Raw genomic sequence first — 23,030 nt, forward strand, 5'->3', positions numbered from 1 at the left:
AGAGGGGGAGCACTTAAAATGTTTACACACACTTGTTATTTCATATGTTGACCAGAGGGGGAGCACTTAAAATGTTTACACACACTTGTTATTTCATATGTTGACCAGAGGGGGAGCACTTAAAATGTTTACACACACTTGTTATTTCATATGTTGACCAGAGGGGGAGAACTTAGAATGTTTACACACACTTGTTATTTCATATGTTCACCAGAGAGGGAGCACTTAAAATGTTTACACACACTTGTTATTTCATATGTTGACCATAGGGGGAGCAATTAAAATGTTTACACACACTTGTTATTTCATATGTTGACCAGAAGGGGAGCACTTAAAATGTTTACACACACTTGTTATTTCATATGTTGACCAGAGGGGGAGCACTTAAACTGTTTACACACACTTGTTATTTCATATGTTGACCAGAGGGGGAGCACTTAAAATGTTTACACACACTTGTTATTTCATATGTTGACCAGAGGGGGAGAACTTAGAATGTTTACACACACTTGTTATTTCATATGTTGACCAGAGGGGGAGCAATAAAATGTTTACTCACACTTGTTATTTCATATGTTGACCAGAGGGGGAGCACTTAAAATGTTTACACACACTTGTTATTTCATATGTTGACCAGAGGGGGAGCACTTAAAATGTTTACACACACTTGTTATTTCATATGTTGACCAGAGGGGGAGCACTTAGAATGTTTACACACACTTGTTATTTCATATGTTGACCAGAGGGGGAGCACTTAGAATGTTTACACACACTTGTTATTTCATATGTTCACCAGAGGGGGAGCACTTAAAATGTTTACACACACTTGTTATTTCATATGTTGACCAGAGGGGGAGCACTTAAAATGTTTACACACACTTGTTATTTCATATGTTGACCAGAGGGGGAGGACTTAAAATGTTTACACACACTTGTTATATGTTGACCAGAGGGGGAGCACTTAAAATGTTTACACACACTTGTTATTTCATATGTTGACCAGAGGGGGAGCACTTAAAATGTTTACACACACTTGTTATTTCATATGTTGAGCAGAGGGGGAGAACTTAGAATGTTTACACACACTTGTTATTTCATATGTTCACCAGAGGGGGAGCAATTAAAATGTTTACACACACTTGTTATTTCATATGTTGACCATAGGGGGAGCAATTAAAATGTTTACACACACTTGTTATTTCATATGTTGACCAGAAGGGGAGCACTTAAAATGTTTACACACACTTGTTATTTCATATGTTGACCAGAGGGGGAGCACTTAAAATGTTTACACACACTTGTTATTTCATATGTTGACCAGAGGGGGAGCACTTAAAATGTTTACACACACTTGTTATTTCATATGTTGACCAGAGGGGGAGAACTTAGAATGTTTACACACACTTGTTATTTCATATGTTGACCAGAGGGGGAGCAATTAAAATGTTTACACACACTTGTTATTTCATATGTTGACCAGAGGGGGAGCACTTAAAATGTTTACACACACTTGTTATTTCATATGTTGACCAGAGGGGGAGCACTTAAAATGTTTACACACACTTGTTATTTCATATGTTGACCAGAGGGGGAGCACTTAGAATGTTTACACACACTTGTTATTTCATTTGTTGACCAGAGGGGGAGCACTTAGAATGTTTACACACACTTGTTATTTCATATGTTCACCAGAGGGGGAGCACTTAAAATGTTTACACACACTTGTTATTTCATATGTTGACCATAGGGGGAGCAATTAAAATGTTTACACACACTTGTTATTTCATATGTTGACCAGAGGGGGAGCACTTAAAATGTTTACACACACTTGTTATTTCATATGTTCACCAGAGGGGGAGCACTTAAAATGTTTACACACACTTGTTATTTCATATGTTGACCAGAGGGGGAGCACTTAGAATGTTTACACACACTTGTTATTTCATATGTTGACCAGAGGGGGAGCAATTAAAATGTTTACACACACTTGTTATTTCATATGTTGACCAGAGGGGGAGCACTTAAAATGTTTACACACACTTGTTATTTCATATGTTGACCAGAGGGGGAGCAATTAAAATGTTTACACACACTTGTTATTTCATATGTTGACCAGAGGGGGAGCACTTTTAAAAGCGACACACAGTCAGTTTGAAAAATCCCTCCTTTTTGGGACCACCCTCATTTTGATAGATGTCACCAGCAGGGGGTGCACATGAGACATTCTCTATTAGATGCAATGTTATTAAATTATGTCATCACTTGTTCACACCTCCTCATATGGAAGATACTTTTCCTTCTTCATGTCTCAAGAAGGGTAGAAATACAAGAACACACACACACACACATTTAAGGATAGGTAACGTTCACATTTGAACCAATAGGGTACCAATTCCCGGTACCTGAATCGTTACAGGTACTTAAGGGTACCATTTTTGGTACTTTAATGTGTTAACTTGTTGCTAATAAAAAGTGATGTTTTAATGTAAGACAGTAGATGGCAGTACTGTACAGGCAATCTATGGTATGTTGTCCAACTGTTGTGTTGCGCCATACAAAGTGTTAATATTGTAAGTATTGTGCTTATTACACAGCAGCTGTTGGATTGTGACATCCATCTTAGTTGTAGTTCCCGTTACTACATTTGGAGGTGTTGAAATTGCCATGTAAAATGGCTAATGCTAATAGTAGCCTGTTTATGGCAAATCCAATGTAAATTAGCATCAAGCTAGCACACTTTGGAAGAGTGGAGTCTCACTTTTCGTTGGAGCGTTTTCTACCAAGCATTGGTAGGGGACGGCGTGGCTCGGTTGGTAGCATCCTGAAGGTTCCTGGTTCGATCCCCGGCTTCCACCGTCCTAGTCATGTGCTTGAGCAGGAAAATGAACCCTTGCTCCTGATGGATGGCGGTTAGGGTCATCAGCGGGAGCTGACCAGATGCTCCTCCTGAATGGCAGAGCTGCTCACCCTATCTCTAAGGGAGAGCCCCGCCCCCGATGGAAGAAACTCATTTGGGCCGCTTGTACCCGTGATCTTATCCTTTCAGTCATAACCCAAAGCTCATGACCATAGGTGAGGATGGGAACGTAGATCGACCGGTAAATTGAGAGCTTTGCCTTCCGGCTCAGCTCCTTCTTCACCACAACGGGTCGATACAGGGTCCGCATCACTGCAGACACAGCGCCTTATGATCCTCTCTTCCTTCACTCGTGAACAAGACTCCGAGGTACTTGAACTCCTCCACTTGGGGCAGGGTCTCCTCCCCAACCCTTTTCCGGGCGAGAACCATGGACTCGAACTTGGAGGTTCTGATTCTCATCCCAGTCGCTTCACACTCAACTGCGAACCGATCTAGTGAGAGCTGAAGATCCTGACCAGATGAAGCTATCAGGACCACATCTGCATAAAGCAAAGACCTAATCCCGCAGCCACCAAACTGGATCCCCTCAACGCCCTGACTGTGCCTAGAAATTCTGTCCATAAAAGTTATGAACAGAACGGGTGACAAAGGGCAGCCTTGGCAGAGTCCAACCCTCACTGGAAACGTGTCCGACTTACTGCTGGGAATGCGGACCACGCTATGACACCGATCATACAGGGAGCGGACCGCCACAATCAGACAGTCCGATACCCCATACTCTCTGAGCACTCCCCACAGGACTTCTCCAGGAACACGGTGGAATGCCTTTTCCAAGTCCACAAAGCACATGTAGACTGGTTGGGTCAACTCCCATGCACCCTCAAGGACCCTGCCGAGAGTATAGAGCTGGTCCACAGTTCCATGACCAGGACGAAAACCACACTGTTCCTCCTGAATCTGAGGGTTTGACTGTCCGGCGTAGCCTCCTTTCCAGTACAGCTGAGTAGACCTTACTGGGAAGGCTGAGGAGTGTGATCCCACGATAGTTGGAACGCACCCTCCGGTTCCCCTTCTTAAAGTGAGGAACCACCACCCTTGTCTGCCAATTTAGAGGCACCTCCCCCAATGTCCACGCACTGTTGCAGAGTCTTGTCAACCGTGACAGCCCCACAGCATCCAGAGCCTTAAGGAACTACGTGCAGATATCAGCCACCCTTGGGGTCTTGCCACAGACGAGCTTCTTTACTACCTCTGCAACCTCAGTCCTAGAAAAAGAGAGTCCACCACAGTCCCCAGGCACTGCTTCCCCATTGGAAGATGTGTAGGTGGGATCTGCAACGTCCTGAGTCGAGATCAGCAGCAAACCAACCCCACCGTACACGGTGTTGACTTACCCCTCCTGAGGTGGCGGACGGTGGTCCAGACTTGCTTCGAAGCCGTCCAGAGGTCATTCTCTATGGCTCCTCCAAACTCCTCCTATGAGTTTTTGCCTCTGCAACCGGCAAAGCCGCACACCGCTTTGCCTGTCGGTACCCGTGCCCTGCCTCCGGAGTCCTTTGAGCCAAAAGGACCCGATATGACTCCTCCTTCAGCTTGACGGCATCCAAACACCAGCGGGATTACCGCTATGACAGGCCCTGACCACCTTGAGGCCACAGCTCCGATCGGCCGCCTTAACAATAGAGGCACGGAACATCTGGTCCACTCGGGGTCAATGTCCAGCGCCTCCCTCGTGACATGCTCAGAGTTCTTCCGGAGGCGGGAATGGAAACTATTTTGGACGGGAGACTCTGCCAGACGTTTCCGGCAGATCCTCATAATGCGTTTGGGCCTGCCAGGTCTGTCCGGCATCCTCCCCCACCATCGGAGTCGACTCACCACCAGGCTTGTGTGCCAAAAAAGTATTTGATTGCTTTGATCTCATCTTATTTAACACCCTCAAAAGTAGACTTGATTTGTATCGGTGAAATGTAGTCATGAAAAGTGAGTACATTACCTTATTCCTTCAAGCTTGACTTGTCCCTCTGGAGGCCGCTTGCCGACCTTGGAAGGCACAAATATTGCAACCGAGACTGAAGTGAAGCAAAAGATAACAAGCTGAAATTAAACCGAGACTGGGACTAAATCCTTCAGCACCGATGTGGTGATCTTCATGGAGGAATAGTTCTGCTTTAAAAGCCGGGAGAGGTTCTGAAGGAGGGTTTGAAGTCCTGCCAGGGCTCAAATGGTGACGGGCGATAAAAGCTCAGAGGCCTTGGTCAAAGCAGAGAAGGACTTGTTCTGTTGTGCGGAGGAAATGGTTGAAGTTGTCATGACAACGATGCTAACTGGTTTCACTGGTCTCGGCCATCTTGTTTATATTGGCCATGTCTGCTCCGGACATCTAAGAGGAACGTGTCCTACGTTGACTTCAGGAGAGCGTTGTTGTCCCAAGTTGTCCATGCAGGTCCAGGACAACCGCAATGCTTTTTCTGGGATTAAATCCATGGAGTTTGTTCCAAGGTCCCTGGTGATCCACTTGGAGATAACGCCTGGACAAAGCAGGTTTTCAGGGTTTTGACCCGAGCGACAGGAGGCCAAAGATTTGGTGATGCGATCTTTTGTCCAGCGGAGATTCCATGGACACCAGGACGTCACTTTCCCACCAATCGAAACGTCTCCTCCTTTATCTGCCATCGACAGCCGCGCAGACTTAATGAAAGCCTGTAATTAGCATTGATTTACGCTAATGGCGCACCAGGACGTGTTTAGGGAAAGCAAAGTATTTTTGGTTTTTTTACAAAATAGGCTCAGATTTATCTTCTCTTTCAAATAAATTCTTAAGTATCCTGCACAATACTAGCATGTTTACACAACAATAGCATGTTTACACAACAATAGCATGTTTATACAACATTAGCATGTTTACACAACATTAGAATGTCCTACACAACATTAGAATGCCCTACACAACATTAGCATGTTTACACAACATTAGAATGTCCTACACAACATTAGAATGCCCTACACAACATTAGCATGTTTACACAACATTAGCATGTCCTACACAACATTAGAATGTCCTTCACAACATTAGCATGTTTACACAACATTAGCATGTCCTACACAACATTAACATGTTTACACAACATTAACATATTTCCACAACATTAGCATGTTCTACACAACATTAGCATGTCCTACACAATATTAGCATGTCCTACACAACATTAGAATGTCCTACATAACATTAGAATGTCCTACACAACATTAGCATGTCCTACACAACATTAGCATGTTTACACAACATTAGCATGTCCTACACAACATTAGCATGTTTACACAACATTAGCATGTCCTATACAGTGTTAGCATGTTTATACAATATTAGCATGTTCTACACAACATTAGCATGTTTACACAACATTAGCATGTCCTACACAACATTAGCATGTCCTACACAACATTAGCATGTTTACACAACATTGGCATGTCCTACACAACATTAGCATGTCCTACACAACATTAGCATGTCCTCGGTGCGTCCTTGCAGGCTGAGAGTTTACTCTAATGTGAAAAATGTCTCCAGGCTGCAGATTGCGTGTAAATTGTGTCAAAATGCTGATTATCGGTCCTGCTAGACACCAACATCTATTTAATAATACCACCTTAACATTTGACAACCAAACAATTAAACAAGGAGACTCGGTAAAGAATCTGGGTATTATCTTCGACCCAACTCTCTCGTTTGAGTCACACATTAAGAGTGTTACTAAAACGGCCTTCTTTCATCTCCGTAATATCGCTAAAATTCGTTCCATCTTGTCCACTAGCGACGCTGAGATCATTATTCATGCGTTCGTTACGTCTCGTCTCGATTACTGTAATGTATTATTTTCGGGCCTCCCTATGTCTAGCATTAAAAGATTACAGTTGGTACAAAATGCGGCTGCAAGGCTTTTGACAAAAACAAGAAAGTTTGATCATATTACGCCTATACTGGCTCACTTGCACTGGCTTCCTGTGCACTTAAGATGCGACTTTAAGGTTTTACTACTTACGTATAAAATATTACACGGTTTAGCTCCAGCCTATCTCGCCGATTGTATTGTACCATATGTCCCGACAAGAAATCTGCGTTCAAAGAACTCCGGCTTATTAGTGATTCCCAGAGCCAAAAAAAAGTCTGCGGGCTATAGAGCGTTTTCTATTCGGGCTCCAGTACTCTGGAATGCCCTCCCGGTAACAGTTAGAGATGCTACCTCAGTAGAAGCATTTAAGTCCCATCTTAAAACTCATTTGTATAATCTAGCCTTTAAATAGACCCCCCCTTTTTTAGACCAGTTGATCTGCCGTTTCTTTTCTTCTCTCCTCTTCTCCCCTGTCCCTTGCGAGGGGGAGTTGCATAGGTCCGGTGGCCATGGATGAAGTGCTGGCTGTCCAGAGCCGGGACCCCGGGTGGACCACTAGCCTGTGCATCGGTTGGGGACATCTCTGCGCTGCTGACCCATCTCCGCTCGGGATGGTTTCCTGTTGGCCCCGCTGTGGACTGGACTCCCGCTGATGTGTTGGATCCACTGTGGACTGGACTTTCACAATGTTATGTCAGACCCACTCGACATCCGTTGCTTTCGGTCTCCCCTAGAGGGGGGGGGGTTACCCACATATGCGGTCCTCTCCAAGGTTTCTCATAGTCATTCACCGACGTCCCACTGGGGTGAGTTTTTCCTTGCCCGTATGTGGGCTCTGTACCGAGGATGTCGTTGTGGCTTGTACAGCCCTTTGAGACACTTGTGATTTAGGGCTATATAAATAAACATTGATTGATTGATTGATTGAAGATTGGGTCACGCCTTCCTGGCTCCTCCTCCTCACTCCCATCAGCTGTCGCATGAAAAAGGGCAGCCGCTCAAATGAAATGCCAAACAAAATGACTTCATCAGAGTTGATCAGAAATGAGGAAGGAAAGAAGCGTCCAGGATGTGGTCTTCATGGCGTCCTTTAGTACTTAGCAGTCCTGCACTCTTTGTTTTTATGATGTCTCCCCAGGGGGCGGTGTCAGGTTCAAACACTGATGACATCTATTAAACAAGACAAGAGGCAAAGAATTAAACAGAGACAGAATTCAATTTGGACTCAATTGAGGAGACACGCTTGGACACACTGTACCCTTGTACAGTATCTCAGCACGCTCTGCCAAAAGATTGTATGCCTCCTTCTTTTATTTTGGACCCTCCCCGACCACATGGCCACCTTTGTTTCCAAAGGACAAAGGTCGCAAAAAGTTCACAGAAAAGGTCGTAAACAATTCACAGGAAAGAACACTTCAAAAAGAGTTCATAAAATAGTTAAAAAAGAGTTCCATAAAATAGTTCAAAAAGAGTTCGTAAAATAGTTCAAAAAGAGTTCCAAAAATAGTTTAAAAAGAGTTCGTAAAATAGTTCAAAAAGAGTTCCATAAAATAGTTCAAAAAGAGTACGTAAAATAGTTCAAAAAGAGTTCCATAAAAGAGTTCAAAAAGAGTTCGTAAACTAGTTCAAAAAGTGTTCCATAAAATAGTTCAAAAAGAGTTTGTAAAATAGTTCAAAAAGAGTTTCATAAAATAGTTCAAAAAGAGTTTGTAAAATAGTTCAAAAAGAGTTCCATAAAATAGTTCAAAAAGAGTTCGTAAAATAGTTCAAAAAGAGTTCAAAAAATAGTTCAAAAAGTGTTTGTAAAATAGTTCAAAAAGAGTTTGTAAAATAGTTCAAAAAGAGTTCCATAAAATAGTTCAAAAAGAGTACGTAAAATAGTTCAAAAAGAGTTCCATATAATAGTTCAAAAAGACTTCGTAAAATAGTTCAAAAAGAGTTCCATAAAATAGTTCAAAAAGAGTTCGTAAAATAGTTCAAAAAGAGTTCCATAAAATAGTTCAAAAAGAGTTTGTAAAAGAGTTCAAAAAGAGTTCCATAAAATAGTTCAAGAGTTCGTAAAATAGTTCAAAAAGAGTTCCATAAAATTGTTCAAAAAGAGTACGTAAAATAGTTAAAAAAGAGTTCCATAAAATAGTTCAAAAAGAGTACGTAAAATAGTTCAAAAAGAGTTCCATAAAATAGTTCAAAAAGAGTTCGTAAAATAGTTCAAAAAGAGTTCCATAAAATAGTTCAAAAAGAGTTCGTAAAATAGTTCAAAAAGAGTTCCATAAAATAGTTCAAAGAGTTTGTAAAATAGTTCAAAAAGAGTTCCATAAAATAGTTCAAAGAGTTCGTAAAATTGTTCAAAAAGAGTTCCATAAAATTGTTCAAAAAGAGTACGTAAAATAGTTAAAAAAGAGTTCCATAAAATAGTTCAAAAAGAGTTCGTAAAATAGTTCAAAAAGAGTTCCATAAAATAGTTCAAAAAGAGTTTGTAAAATACTTCAAAAAGAGTTTCATAAAATAGTTCAAAAATAGTTCGTAAGCTAGTTCAAAAAGAGTTCCATAAAATAGTTCAAAAAGAGTTCGTAAAAGAGTTCAAAAAGAGTTCCATAAAATAGTTCAAAAAGAGTACGTAAAATAGTTCAAAAAGAGTTCCATAAAATAGTTCAAAAAGAGTTCGTAAAATAGTTCAAAAAGAGTTCCATAAAATAGTTCAAAAAGAGTTCGTAAACTAGTTCAAAATGAGTTCCATAAAATAGTTCAAAAAGAGTTCGTAAAATAGTTCAAAAAGAGTTCCATAAAATAGTTAAAAAAGAGTTCGTAAAATAGTTCAAAAAGAGTTCGTAAAATAGTTCAAAAAGAGTTCCATAAAATAGTTCAAAAAGAGTTCGTAAAATAGTTCAAAAAGAGTTCCATAAAATAGTTCAAAAAGAGTTCGTAAACTAGTTCAAAAAGTGTTCCATAAAATAGTTCAAAAAGAGTTCGTAAAATAGTTCAAAAAATAGTTCAAAAAGTGTTTGTAAAATAGTTCAAAAAGAGTTTGTAAAATAGTTCAAAAAGAGTTCCATAAAATAGTTCAAAAAGATTACGTAAAATAGTTCAAAAAGAGTTCCATATAATAGTTCAAAAAGACTTCGTAAAATAGTTCAAAAAGAGTTCCATAAAATAGTTCAAAAAGAGTTCGTAAAATAGTTCAAAAAGAGTTCCATAAAATAGTTCAAAAAGAGTTTGTAAAAGAGTTAAAAAAGAGTTCCATAAAATAGTTCAAAAAGAGTACGTAAAATAGTTCAAAAAGAGTTCCATAAAATAGTTCAAAAAGAGTTCGTAAAATAGTTCAAAAAGAGTTCCATAAAATAGTTCAAAAAGAGTTCGAAAAATAGTTCAAAAATAGTTCCATAAAATAGTTCAAAAAGAGTTCGTAAGCTAGTTCAAAAAGAGTTCCATAAAATAGTTCAAAAAGAGTTTGTAAAATAGTTCAAAAAGAGTTCCATAAAATAGTTCAAAAAGAGTTCGTAAGCTAGTTCAAAAAGAGTTCCATAAAATAGTTCAAAAAGAGTTCGTAAAAGAGTTCAAAAAGAGTTCCATAAAATAGTTCAAAAAGAGTACGTAAAATAGTTCAAAAAGAGTTCCATAAAATAGTTCAAAAAGAGTTCGTAAACTAGTTCAAAAAGAGTTCCATAAAATAGTTCAAAAAGAGTTCATAAAATAGTTCAAAAAGAGTTCCATAAAATAGTTCAAAAAGAGTTTGTAAAATAGTTCAAAAAGAGTTCCATAAAATAGTTCAAAAAGAGTTTGTAAAATAGTTCAAAAAGAGTTTGTAAAATAGTTCAAAAAGAGTTCCATAAAATAGTTCAAAAAGAGTTTGTAAAAGAGTTAAAAAAGAGTTCCATAAAATAGTTCAAAAAGAGTTTGTAAAATAGTTCAAGAAGAATTCCATTAAATAGTTCAAAAAGAGTTCCATAAAGTAGTTCAAAAAGAGTTTGTAAAATAGTTCAAAAAGAGTTCCATAAAAGAGTTCAAAAAGAGTTCCGTAAAATAGTTCGAAAAGAGTTTGTCTGGAAATTGGGCAGATCCTGTCATCCCTCCGCTTTGAAGTCCTTGGGCCAGAACAACATCCTTCTGTTGATTACCATACATGAGAGAAAACAGAAAACCCTTGATGTGGCTTACCCCCTTACTATCATGTGGCTTACCCCCTTGCACAGTGGAGTTTTACCAGCATTCTTCTTGGTAGGTTTCAAAGACAGCTTTTGTCTTCTCACTTGACAGAACTCAATGTAACACAAACTTTTTTGTGATCATTTAGAAACAATTATTCTGACAGGCGGCACAGGTGGATCTTACTTCCTGTCCCGCCTGCTCTTACGTAACAACTTTTGCACATGTTTGTGTGGTAAAAGTACATGTTGTTGGAGTAAAAGTACTCCTTATGGCAGTAAAAGTACATGGTTTTGTAGTAAAAATACATGTTGTTGTAGTAAAAGTACTCGTCATGGCAGTAAAAGTACATGTTGTTGTAGTAAAAGTACTCGTTATGGCAGTAAAAGTACATGTTGTTGTAGTAAAAGTACATGTTGTTGTAGTAAAAGTACTCGTCATGGCAGTAAAAGTACATGTTGTTGTAGTGAAAGTGCACATTACGGCAGTAAAAGTACATGTTGTAGTATAAGTACTCGTCATGGCAGTAAAAGTACATGTTGTTGTAGTGAAAGTGCACATTATGGCAGTAAAAGTACATGTTGTAGTGAAAGTGCACATTATGGCAGTAAAAGTACATGTTGTTGTAGTAAAAGTACATGTTGTAGTAAAAGTACATGTTGTTGTAGTGAAAGTGCACATTATGGCAGTAAAAGTACATGTTGTTGTAGTAAAAGTACATGTTGTCGTAAAAGTACTCGTCATGGCAGTAAAAGTAGATGTTGTTGTAGTGAAAGTACATGTTGTTGTAGTAAAAGAACATGTTGTTGTAGTAAAAGTGCCCATTATGGCAGCGTGGAAGTGTCTTCCTAGCAGTCCCACAGTCAGACACGGCACAGGAGCCAAGCGTGCAGGTTTTAACAAGTTTTGAATAATAATGTTTCAACACAAGTTTTTCTCTCCAGTCGAATGTGACCTTTCAGTCACGTCCGTATCCTCTCTCCCTCCTGCTCCCTGCATGCTTACTGTTAAAGACAACAGATGATTAGATTACCACGTACCACCTGTGAAATCTAATCACCTGCCAGCTGTGTCTCGCCGTCAGCACTGCTGATGATGGTACGCTGTCCTCAGCACCATGGACAGAGGCGGTGACCTTTGCTCCTGCAGGCAGCGCTGGCCACATCTCCCTCCACAGGCAGTAAAAGTACATGTTGCTAAGCTAGGTGCCTGGCCCTCTGAGGAACAATACATGTTTGTGTAGTAAAAGTACATGTTGTGGTAGTAAAAGTACATGTTGTGGTAGCAAAAGTACATGTTAGTGTAGTAAAAGTACACATTGTTGTAGTAAAAGTACACGTTATCGCAATAAAAGTACACATTGTTGTAGTAAAAGTACACATTCCGCAGGTTCCTGCTGCAGAGGAACAACACTTTGAAGATCGTCAATGCCAGTCGGGCGGATGAAGGGGAGTATGTGTGCCGGGCGGAGAATCAGCTGGGCTGGGCGGAGATGTCGGCCATCTTGTGGGTCAAAGGTGAGTGATGACGTCGTTATTGCGTAACAATCAAGTTTTACGGTCACATCACAATCACAGTCACGTCACAATCACAGTCACGTCACAATCACAGTCACGTCACAATCAAAGTCACGTTACAATCACAGTCACGTCACAATTAAAGTCACGTTACAATCACGTCACCATCACATCACCATCGTGTCACCATTGCGTTACAATCACGTCACCATCGTGTCACCATCACGTCACCATCACGTCACAATCACGTCACAATCACGTCACAATCACGTCACCATCGTGTCACCATCACGTCACCATCACGTTACAATAACGTCACAATCACAGTCACGTTACAATCACGGTCATGTCACAATCACGTCACCATCATGTCATCATCACGTCACCATCGTGTCACCATCACGTCACAATCACGTCACAATCACGTCACCATCGTGTCACCATCACGTCACCATCACGTTACAATAACGTCACAATCACAGTCACGTTGCAATCACGGTCATGTCACAATCACGTCACCATCATGTCATCATCACGTCACCATCACGTCACAATCACGTCACCATCGTGTCACCATCACGTCACCATCACGTTACAATAACATCACAATCACAGTCACGTTACAATCACGGTCATGTCACAATCACGTCACCATCATGTCATCATCACGTCACCATTGTGTCACCATCACGTCACAATCACGTCACAATCACGTCACCATTGTGTCACCATCACGTCACCATCACGTTACAATAACGTCACAATCACAGTCACGTTACAATCACGGTCATGTCACAATCACGTCACCATCATGTCATCATCACGTCACCATCGTGTCACCATCACATCACAATCACGTCACAATCACGTCACCATCGTGTCACCATCACGTCACCATCACGTTACAATAACGTCACAATCACAGTCACGTTACAATCACGGTCATGTCACAATCACGTCACCATCATGTCATCATCACGTCACCATCGTGTCACCATCACGTCACCATCACGTCACCATCATGTCACCATCACGTCACCATCGCTTTACAATCACGTCACCATCGTGTCACCATCACGTCACCATCACGTCACAATCACGTCACCATCGTGTCACCATCACGTCACCATCACGTTACAATAACGTCACAATCACAGTCACGTTACAATCACGGTCATGTCACAATTGTTAGGAGTTGGTGATGTGGATCCCAAGGATGCAGAGACGAATTTGGGGTTTACAATTGTTCTTCCTTTTTATTAGGCGGAAGCACAAGGTAGCAAAAACAAAAGGCGATGGTGGAAAACACACAACACACCATGTAAAAACTACTGAGAGAAAACAAACACACAAAACTAAAAGCGCTAGACAAGGCTAGGAAAAATATACTTCATGAGAGAAGTAATAAGACTAGGTACAAAAAATAAAACGCTAGACAAGGCTAGGATTAATACGGGCCAACCTGAGGTGAAAGGTACACGAACTAGAGAGTCCTCTTGGCACGACCAACCGTATGGAAGCAATGGCAGAGTTCCGGCGCTCACCGGTTGTCAGCAGCCTGGTTAAATAAGCTGTTTTTAATTACAGTCAGGTGTGTGCTGCTGCCTTGCGTCAGCTGCACTCCATACTGTGAACGAGAGAGAGAGTGAACATGGAGTGCAGACAACAGAAATAGGCAAGGACATTTACAGATTACCACAACAATCACGTCACCATCACGTCACCATCGTGTCACCATCACGTCACAATCACGTCACCATCGTGTCACCATCACGTCACCATCACGTTACAATAACGTCACAATCACAGTCACATTACAATCACGGTCATGTCACAATCACGTCACCATCATGTCACCATCACGTCACCATCGTGTCACCATCGCGTTACAATCACGTCACCATCGTGTCACCATCACGTCAGAATCACATCACCATCGTGTCACCATCACGTCACCATCATGTCACCATCACGTTACAATAACGTCACAATCACTGTCACGTTACAATCACGGTCATGTCACAATCACGTCACAATCACGTCACCATCATGTCACCATCACGTTACAATAACGTCACAATCACAGTCACGTTACAATCACGTTCATGTCACAATCATGTCACCATCACGTCACCATCGTGTCACCATCACGTCACCATCACGTTACAATAACGTCACAATCACAGTCACGTTACAATCACGGTCATGTCACAATCACGTCACCATCATGTCACCATCACGTCACCATCGTGTCACCATCGCGTTACAATCACGTCACCATCGTGTCACCACCACGTCACCATCACGTCACCATCACGTTACAATAACGTCACAATCACAGTCACGTTACAATCACGGTCATGTCACAATCACGTCACCATCATGTCACCATCACGTCACCATCGTGTCACCATCGCGTTACAATCACGTCACCATCGTGTCACCATCACGTCACCATCACGTTACAATAACGTCACAATCACAGTCACGTTACAATCACGGTCATGTCACAATCACGTCACCATCATGTCACCATCACGTCACCATCGTGTCACCATCACATCACCATCACGTTACAATAACGTCACAATCACAGTCACGTTACAATCACGGTCATGTCACAATCACGTCACCATCATGTCACCATCACGTCACCATCGTGTCACCATCGTGTTACAATCACGTCACCATCGTGTCACCATCACGTCACCATCACGTCACAATCACGTCACCATCGTGTCACCATCACGTCACCATAACGTCACCATCACATTACAATAATGTCACAATCACTGTCACGTTACAATCACGTCACAATCACATCACAATCACGTCACCATCACGTTACAATAACGTCACAATCACAGTCACGTTACAATCACGGTCATGTCACAATCACGTCACCATCACGTCACCATCACGTTACAATAACGTCACAATCACAGTCACGTTACAATCACGGTCATGTCACAATCATGTCACAATCACGTCACCATCACGTCACCATCACGTTACAATAACGTCACAATCACTGTCACGTTACAATCACGGTCATGTCACAATCACGTCACCATCACGTCACCATCACGTCATCATCACGTTACAATCTTGTCACAATCACAATCACGTCACAATCACGGTCACATCACAATCACGGTCATGTCACAATCACGTCACCATTACGTTCACAATCACGGTCACTGTCACGTCACAATCAGTCACATCACCATCACGTCAGACTCACTGTCAAGTCACAATCACGTCATCATCACGTTACAATCTTGTCACAATCACAATCACGTCACAATCACGGTCACATCACAATCACGGTCATGTCACAATCACGTCACAATCACGTCACCATCATGTCACCATCACGTTACAATAACGTCACAATCACAGTCACGTTACAATCACGTTCATGTCACAATCATGTCACCATCACGTCACCATCGTGTCACCATCACGTCACCATCACGTTACAATAACGTCACAATCACAGTCACGTTACAATCACGGTCATGTCACAATCACGTCACCATCATGTCACCATCACGTCACCATCGTGTCACCATCGCGTTACAATCACGTCACCATCGTGTCACCATCACGTCACCATCACGTCACCATCACGTTACAATAACGTCACAATCACAGTCACGTTACAATCACGGTCATGTCACAATCACGTCACCATCATGTCACCATCACGTCACCATCGTGTCACCATCGCGTTACAATCACGTCACCATCGTGTCACCATCACGTCACCATCACGTCACCATCACGTTACAATAACGTCACAATCACAGTCACGTTACAATCACGGTCATGTCACAATCACGTCACCATCATGTCACCATCACGTCACCATCGTGTCACCATCACATCACCATCACGTTACAATAACGTCACAATCACAGTCACGTTACAATCACGGTCATATCACAATCACGTCACCATCATGTCACCATCACGTCACCATCGTGTCACCATCGTGTTACAATCACGTCACCATCGTGTCACCATCACGTCACCATCACGTCACAATCACGTCACCATTGTGTCACCATCACGTCACCATAACGTCACCATCACATTACAATAATGTCACAATCACTGTCACGTTACAATCACGTCACAATCACATCACAATCACGTCACCATCACGTCACCATCACCTTACAATAACGTCACAATCACAGTCACGTTACAATCACGGTCATGTCACAATCACGTCACAATCACGTCACCATCACGTCACCATCACGTTACAATAACGTCACAATCACAGTCACGTTACAATCACGGTCATGTCACAATCACGTCACCATCACGTCACCATCACGTTACAATAACGTCACAATCACTGTCACGTTACAATCACGGTCATGTCACAATCACGTCACCATCACGTCACCATCACGTCATCATCACGTTACAATCTTGTCACAATCACAATCACGTCACAATCACGGTCACATCACAATCACGGTCATGTCACAATCACGTCACCATCACGTTACAATAACGTCACAATCACAGTCACGTTACAATCACGGTCATGTCACAATCACGTCACCATCATGTCACCATCACGTCACCATCGTGTCACCATCGCGTTACAATCACGTCACCATCGTGTCACCATCACATCACCATCACGTCACCATCACGTTACAATAACGTCACAATCACAGTCACGTTACAATCACGGTCATGTCACAATCACGTCACCATCATGTCACCATCACGTCACCATCGTGTCACCATCGCGTTACAATCACGTCACCATCGTGTCACCATCACGTCACCATCACGTCACCATCACGTTACAATAACGTCACAATCACAGTCACGTTACAATCACGGTCATGTCACAATCACGTCACCATCATGTCACCATCACGTCACCATCGTGTCACCATCACATCACCATCACGTTACAATAACGTCACAATCACAGTCACGTTACAATCACGGTCATGTCACAATCACGTCACCATCATGTCACCATCACGTCACCATCGTGTCACCATCGTGTTACAATCACGTCACCATCGTGTCACCATCACGTCACCATCACGTCACAATCACGTCACCATTGTGTCACCATCACGTCACCATAACGTCACCATCACATTACAATAATGTCACAATCACTGTCACGTTACAATCACGTCACAATCACATCACAATCACGTCACCATCACGTCACCATCACGTTACAATAATGTCACAATCACAGTCACGTTACAATCACGGTCATGTCACAATCACGTCACAATCACGTCACCATCACGTCACCATCACGTTACAATAACGTCACAATCACAGTCACGTTACAATCACGGTCATGTCACAATCATGTCACAATCACGTCACCATCACGTCACCATCACGTTACAATAACGTCACAATCACTGTCACGTTACAATCACGGTCATGTCACAATCACGTCACCATCACGTCACCATCACGTCATCATCACGTTACAATCTTGTCACAATCACAATCACGTCACAATCACGGTCACATCACAATCACGGTCATGTCACAATCACGTCACCATTACGTTCACAATCACGGTCACTGTCACGTCACAATCAGTCACATCACCATCACGTCAGACTCACTGTCAAGTCACAATCACATCACCATCACGTCAGACTCACTGTCACGTCACAATCACATCACCATCACGTCACACTCACTGTCACGTCACAATCAAAGTCATGTCACAATTAAAGTCATGTCACAATCACATCACCATCACATCACCAGCACGTCACCATCATGTCACAGTCACGTCACCATCCCATCACCATCCCGTCACCATCACGTCACCATCACATCACCATCACGTTGCAATCACAGTCACATCACAATCACATCGCCATCACGTTACAATCCTGTCACAATCACAACACAATCACGGTCATGTCACAATCCCGTCACCATCACGTTACAATCACGTCACAATCACGTCACAATCACGTCACCATCACATCACCATCACATCACCATCACATCACCATCACGTCACCATCATGGTCACAATCACATCACCATCACATCACCATCACGTCACCATCACGGTGACAATCCCAGTCGGCGTTGATTATCCTGAGGTGACAGTTCAGCAGCTTTGTGCTCACAGAGGCCATGCGTGTGGAAGTGAGTCCCAGCAGCGTGGAGGTGACAGTGGGAGAGAGTGTGGTGCTGAGCTGCAAGGTGTCACACCACACCTCCATGGACCTCACCTTCCTCTGGACCTTCAACCAGCAGCCAATCACCTTCAAGCAGGCAGGAGGACACTTTGACTACATCCACACTGTCAGAGCAGAGGTAAGTATCGCTTACTTCTCATCTCTCATTTCTATCATACATCATATCTACACTCATGTGGCATACCGTATCACATTTTATCATACATCATATCTACACTCATGTGGCATACCGTATCACATTATATCATACATCATATCTACACTCATGTGGCATACCGTATCACATTATATCATACATCATATCTACACTCATGTGGCATACCGTATCACATTATATCATACATCATATCTACACTCATGTATCATACCGTATCAGATGATATCATACATCATATCTACAGTCATGTATCATACCGTATCACATTATATCATACATCATATCTACAGTCATGTATCATACCGTATCAGATGATATCATACATCATATCTACAGTCATGTAGCATACCGTATCAGATTATATCATACATCATATCTACAGTCATGTAGCATACCGTATCAGGTGATATCATACATCATATCTACAGTCATGTAGCATACCGTATCAGATGATATCATACATCATATCTACAGTCATGTATCATACCGTATCAGATGATATCATACATCATATCTACCATCAACATTCATGTATCATTCCATACAATATCATATGACATCATACCATCAGACTTCATGTATTTTATCATTTATGTAAATATATATATATGTATGTATATACATTACATATTTACACATATATATATATATATATATATATATATATATATATATATATATATATATATATATATATATATATATATATATATATATATATATATATCATTTTTATTTTTTTTTAATTTATTTTATTTAAAACAATTATTTTTATTTTTTTTATTTTTTATATATTATTATTTTTATTTATTTATTTAATTTATTCAAATTTGTCATTATTTCTGACTTGTGCTTTCCTGGCGTCATGCAGCACACCTCCACGGTGGATCTGATGATCAGGAGTATTCTGCTGATGCATGCTGGGAAGTACGCCTGCAAGGCTCACACCAGCGCTGAAACCGTGGCTGCGGAGGCGGAGCTTCTGGTTCGAGGTCAACACACCAAATAATATGAATAGTACTTCTTTTACCAGAATGAAGTCGGATTAAAACCGACCTCAAAAAGTAATTATCGGAATTTTACGATTTTTTTCTCAGTAAAAATTAAATAATATGTTATTATTATTATTATACTGTAGTATTGTAATAACATTACTACATTATTACTACTTTATTCTTACCACTTTCTCATGTATTAGCCGAGTGATTGTCAATTATTTCATGTTACGTCCCCCAGAAAGAAGATACCATTGTGTGCCCCCCCAGAAAGAAAACAACATTGTGTGCCCCACTAGAAAGACAACAACATTGTGTGCCCCCCTAGAAAGACAACAACATTGTGTGCTCCCTAGAAAGACAACAACATTGTGTGCCCCCTAGAAAGACAACAACTATGTGTGCTCCCTAGAAAGACAACAACATTGTGTGCCCCCTAGAAAGACAACAACATTGTGTGCTCCCCTAGAAAGGCAACAACATTGTGTGCTCCCTAGAAAGACAACAACATTGTGTGCCCCCCTAGAAAGACAACATTGTGTGCTCCCTAGAAAGACAACAACATTGTGTGCCCCCTAGAAAGACAACAACATTGTGTGCTCCCTAGAAAGACAACAACATTGTGTGCCCCCCTAGAAAGACAACAACATTGTGTGCTCCCTAGAAAGACAACAACATTGTGTGCCCCACTAGAAAGAAGATACCATTGTGTGCCCCCCTAGAAAGAAGATACCATTGTGTGCTCCCTAGAAAGACAACAACATTGTGTGCCCCCCCAGAAAGACAACAACATTGTGTGCCCCCACTAGAAAGACAACAACATTGTGTGGCCCCCCTAGAAAGACAACAACATTGTGTGCCCCACTAGAAAGACAACAACATTGTGTGCCCCCCCAGAAAGACAACAACATTGTGTGCCCCCTTAGAAAGATGACAACATTGTGTGCCCCCCTAGAAAGACAACAACATTGTGTGTCCCCCTAGAAAGAAGATACCATTGTGTGCCCCCCTAGAAAGACAACAACATTGTGTGCCCCCCTAGAAAGAAGACACCATTGTGTGCCCCCCTAGAAAGAAGATACCATTGTGTGGCCCCCCTAGAAAGACAACAACATTGTGTGCCCCCCCCCCCCCCCAGAAAGACAACAACATTGTGTGGCCCCCTAGAAAGAAGATACCATTGAGTGTCCCCCCTAGAAAGACAACAACATTGTGTGGCCCCCTAGAAAGAAGATACCATTGTGTGCCCCCCTAGAAAGACAACAACATTGTGTGGCCCCCTAGAAAGAAGATACCATTGTGTGCCCCCCTAGAAAGACAACAACATTGTGTGGCCCCCTAAAAAGAAGATACCATTGTGCGCCCCCCTAGAAAGACAACAACATTGTGTGGCCTGCTAGAAAGACAACAACATTGTGTGGCCCCCTAGAAAGAAGATACCATTGTGTGCCCCCCTAGAAAGACAACAACATTGTGTGGCCCCCCTAGAAAGAAGATACCATTGTGTGCCCCCCTAGAAAGACAACAACATTGTGTGGCCCCCCTAGAAAGAAGATACCATTGTGTGCCCCCCTAGAAAGACAACAACATTGTGTGGCCCCCTAGAAAGAAGATACCATTGTGTGGCCCCCTAGAAAGACAACAACATTGTGTGGCCCCCTAGAAAGAAGACAACATTGTGTGGCCCCCCTAGAAAGACAACAACATTGTGTGCCCCCCTAGAAAGACGACAACATTGTGTGCTCCCTAGAAAGACAACAACATTGTGTGCCCCCTAGAAAGACAACAACCATGTGTGCTCCCTAGAAAGACAACAACATTGTGTGCCCCCTAGAAAGGCAACAACATTGTGTGCTCCCTAGAAAGACAACAACATTGTGTGCCCCCCTAGAAAGACAACATTGTGTGCTCCCTAGAAAGACAACAACATTGTGTGCTCCCCTAGAAAGACAACAACATTGTGTGCTCCCTAGAAAGACAACAACATTGTGTGCTCCCCTAGAAAGACAACAACATTGTGTGCCCCCCTAGAAAGACAACAACATTGTGTGCTCCCTAGAAAGACAACAACATTGTGTGCCCCACTAGAAAGAAGATACCATTGTGTGCCCCCCTAGAAAGAAGATACCATTGTGTGCTCCCTAGAAAGACAACAACATTGTGTGCCCCCCCAGAAAGACAACAACATTGTGTTCCCCCACTAGAAAGACAACAACATTGTGTGGCCCCCCTAGAAAGACAACAACATTGTGTGCCCCACTAGAAAGACAACAACATTGTGTGCCCCCCCAGAAAAGACAACAACATTGTGTGCCCCCTTAGAAAGATGACAACATTGTGTGCCCCCCTAGAAAGACAACAACATTGTGTGCCCCTTTGGAAAGACGACAACATTGTGTGGCCCCCCTAGAAAGACAACAACATTGTGTGCCCCCCTAGAAAGATGACAACATTGTGTGGCCCCCCTAGAAAGACAACAACATTGTGTGCCCCCTTAGAAAGACGACAACATTGTGTGGCCCCCTAGAAAGACAACAACATTGTGTGCCCCCCTAGAAAGAAGATACCATTGTGTGGCCCCCCTAGAAAGACAACAACATTGTGTGGCCCCCTAGAAAGAAGATACCATTGTGTGGCCCCCCTAGAAAGAAGATACCATTGTGTGGCCCCCCTAGAAAGACAACAACATTGTGTGGCCCCCTAGAAAGAAGATACCATTGTGTGCCCCCCTAGAAAGACAACAACATTGTGTGCCCCCCTAGAAAGAAGACACCATTGTGTGCCCCCCTAGAAAGAAGATACCATTGTGTGCCCCCCTAGAAAGACAACAACATTGTGTGCCCCCCTAGAAAGAAGACACCATTGTGTGCCCCCCTAGAAAGACAACAACATTGTGTGCCCCCCTAGAAAGAAGACACCATTGTGTGCCCCCCTAGAAAGAAGATACCATTGTGTGGCCCCCCTAGAAAGACAACAACATTGTGTGCCCCCCCCCCCCCAGAAAGACAACAACATTGTGTGGCCCCCTAGAAAGAAGATACCATTGTGTGGCCCCCCTAGAAAGACAACAACATTGTGTGGCCCCCTAGAAAGAAGATACCATTGTGTGCCCCCCTAGAAAGACAACAACATTGTGTGGCCCCCTAGAAAGAAGATACCATTGTGTGCCCCCCTAGAAAGACAACAACATTGTGTGGCCCCCTAAAAAGAAGATACCATTGTGCGCCCCCCTAGAAAG

General features: G+C 42.2%; 1 protein-coding gene across 5 annotated transcripts in view; it reads left to right on the forward strand.

Annotated features, from left to right (window-relative positions):
* cntn5 (contactin 5) overlaps positions 1–23,030 on the forward strand; it is a 207,765-nt gene that overhangs the window by 108,034 nt on the left and 76,701 nt on the right. For all 5 annotated transcript variants that reach the window (XM_062060955.1, XM_062060950.1, XM_062060952.1 and 2 more), the window contains 3 exons: positions 12,283–12,410; positions 18,571–18,758; positions 19,669–19,789. In XM_062060955.1, the coding sequence (XP_061916939.1) occupies positions 12,283–12,410; positions 18,571–18,758; positions 19,669–19,789 (437 nt within the window). The remainder of the gene's footprint in view (positions 1–12,282; positions 12,411–18,570; positions 18,759–19,668; positions 19,790–23,030) is intronic.

The sequence above is a fragment of the Entelurus aequoreus genome, linkage group LG10, assembly GCF_033978785.1.
Source record: "Entelurus aequoreus isolate RoL-2023_Sb linkage group LG10, RoL_Eaeq_v1.1, whole genome shotgun sequence".
In the NCBI taxonomy this organism is placed as follows: domain Eukaryota; kingdom Metazoa; phylum Chordata; class Actinopteri; order Syngnathiformes; family Syngnathidae; genus Entelurus; species Entelurus aequoreus.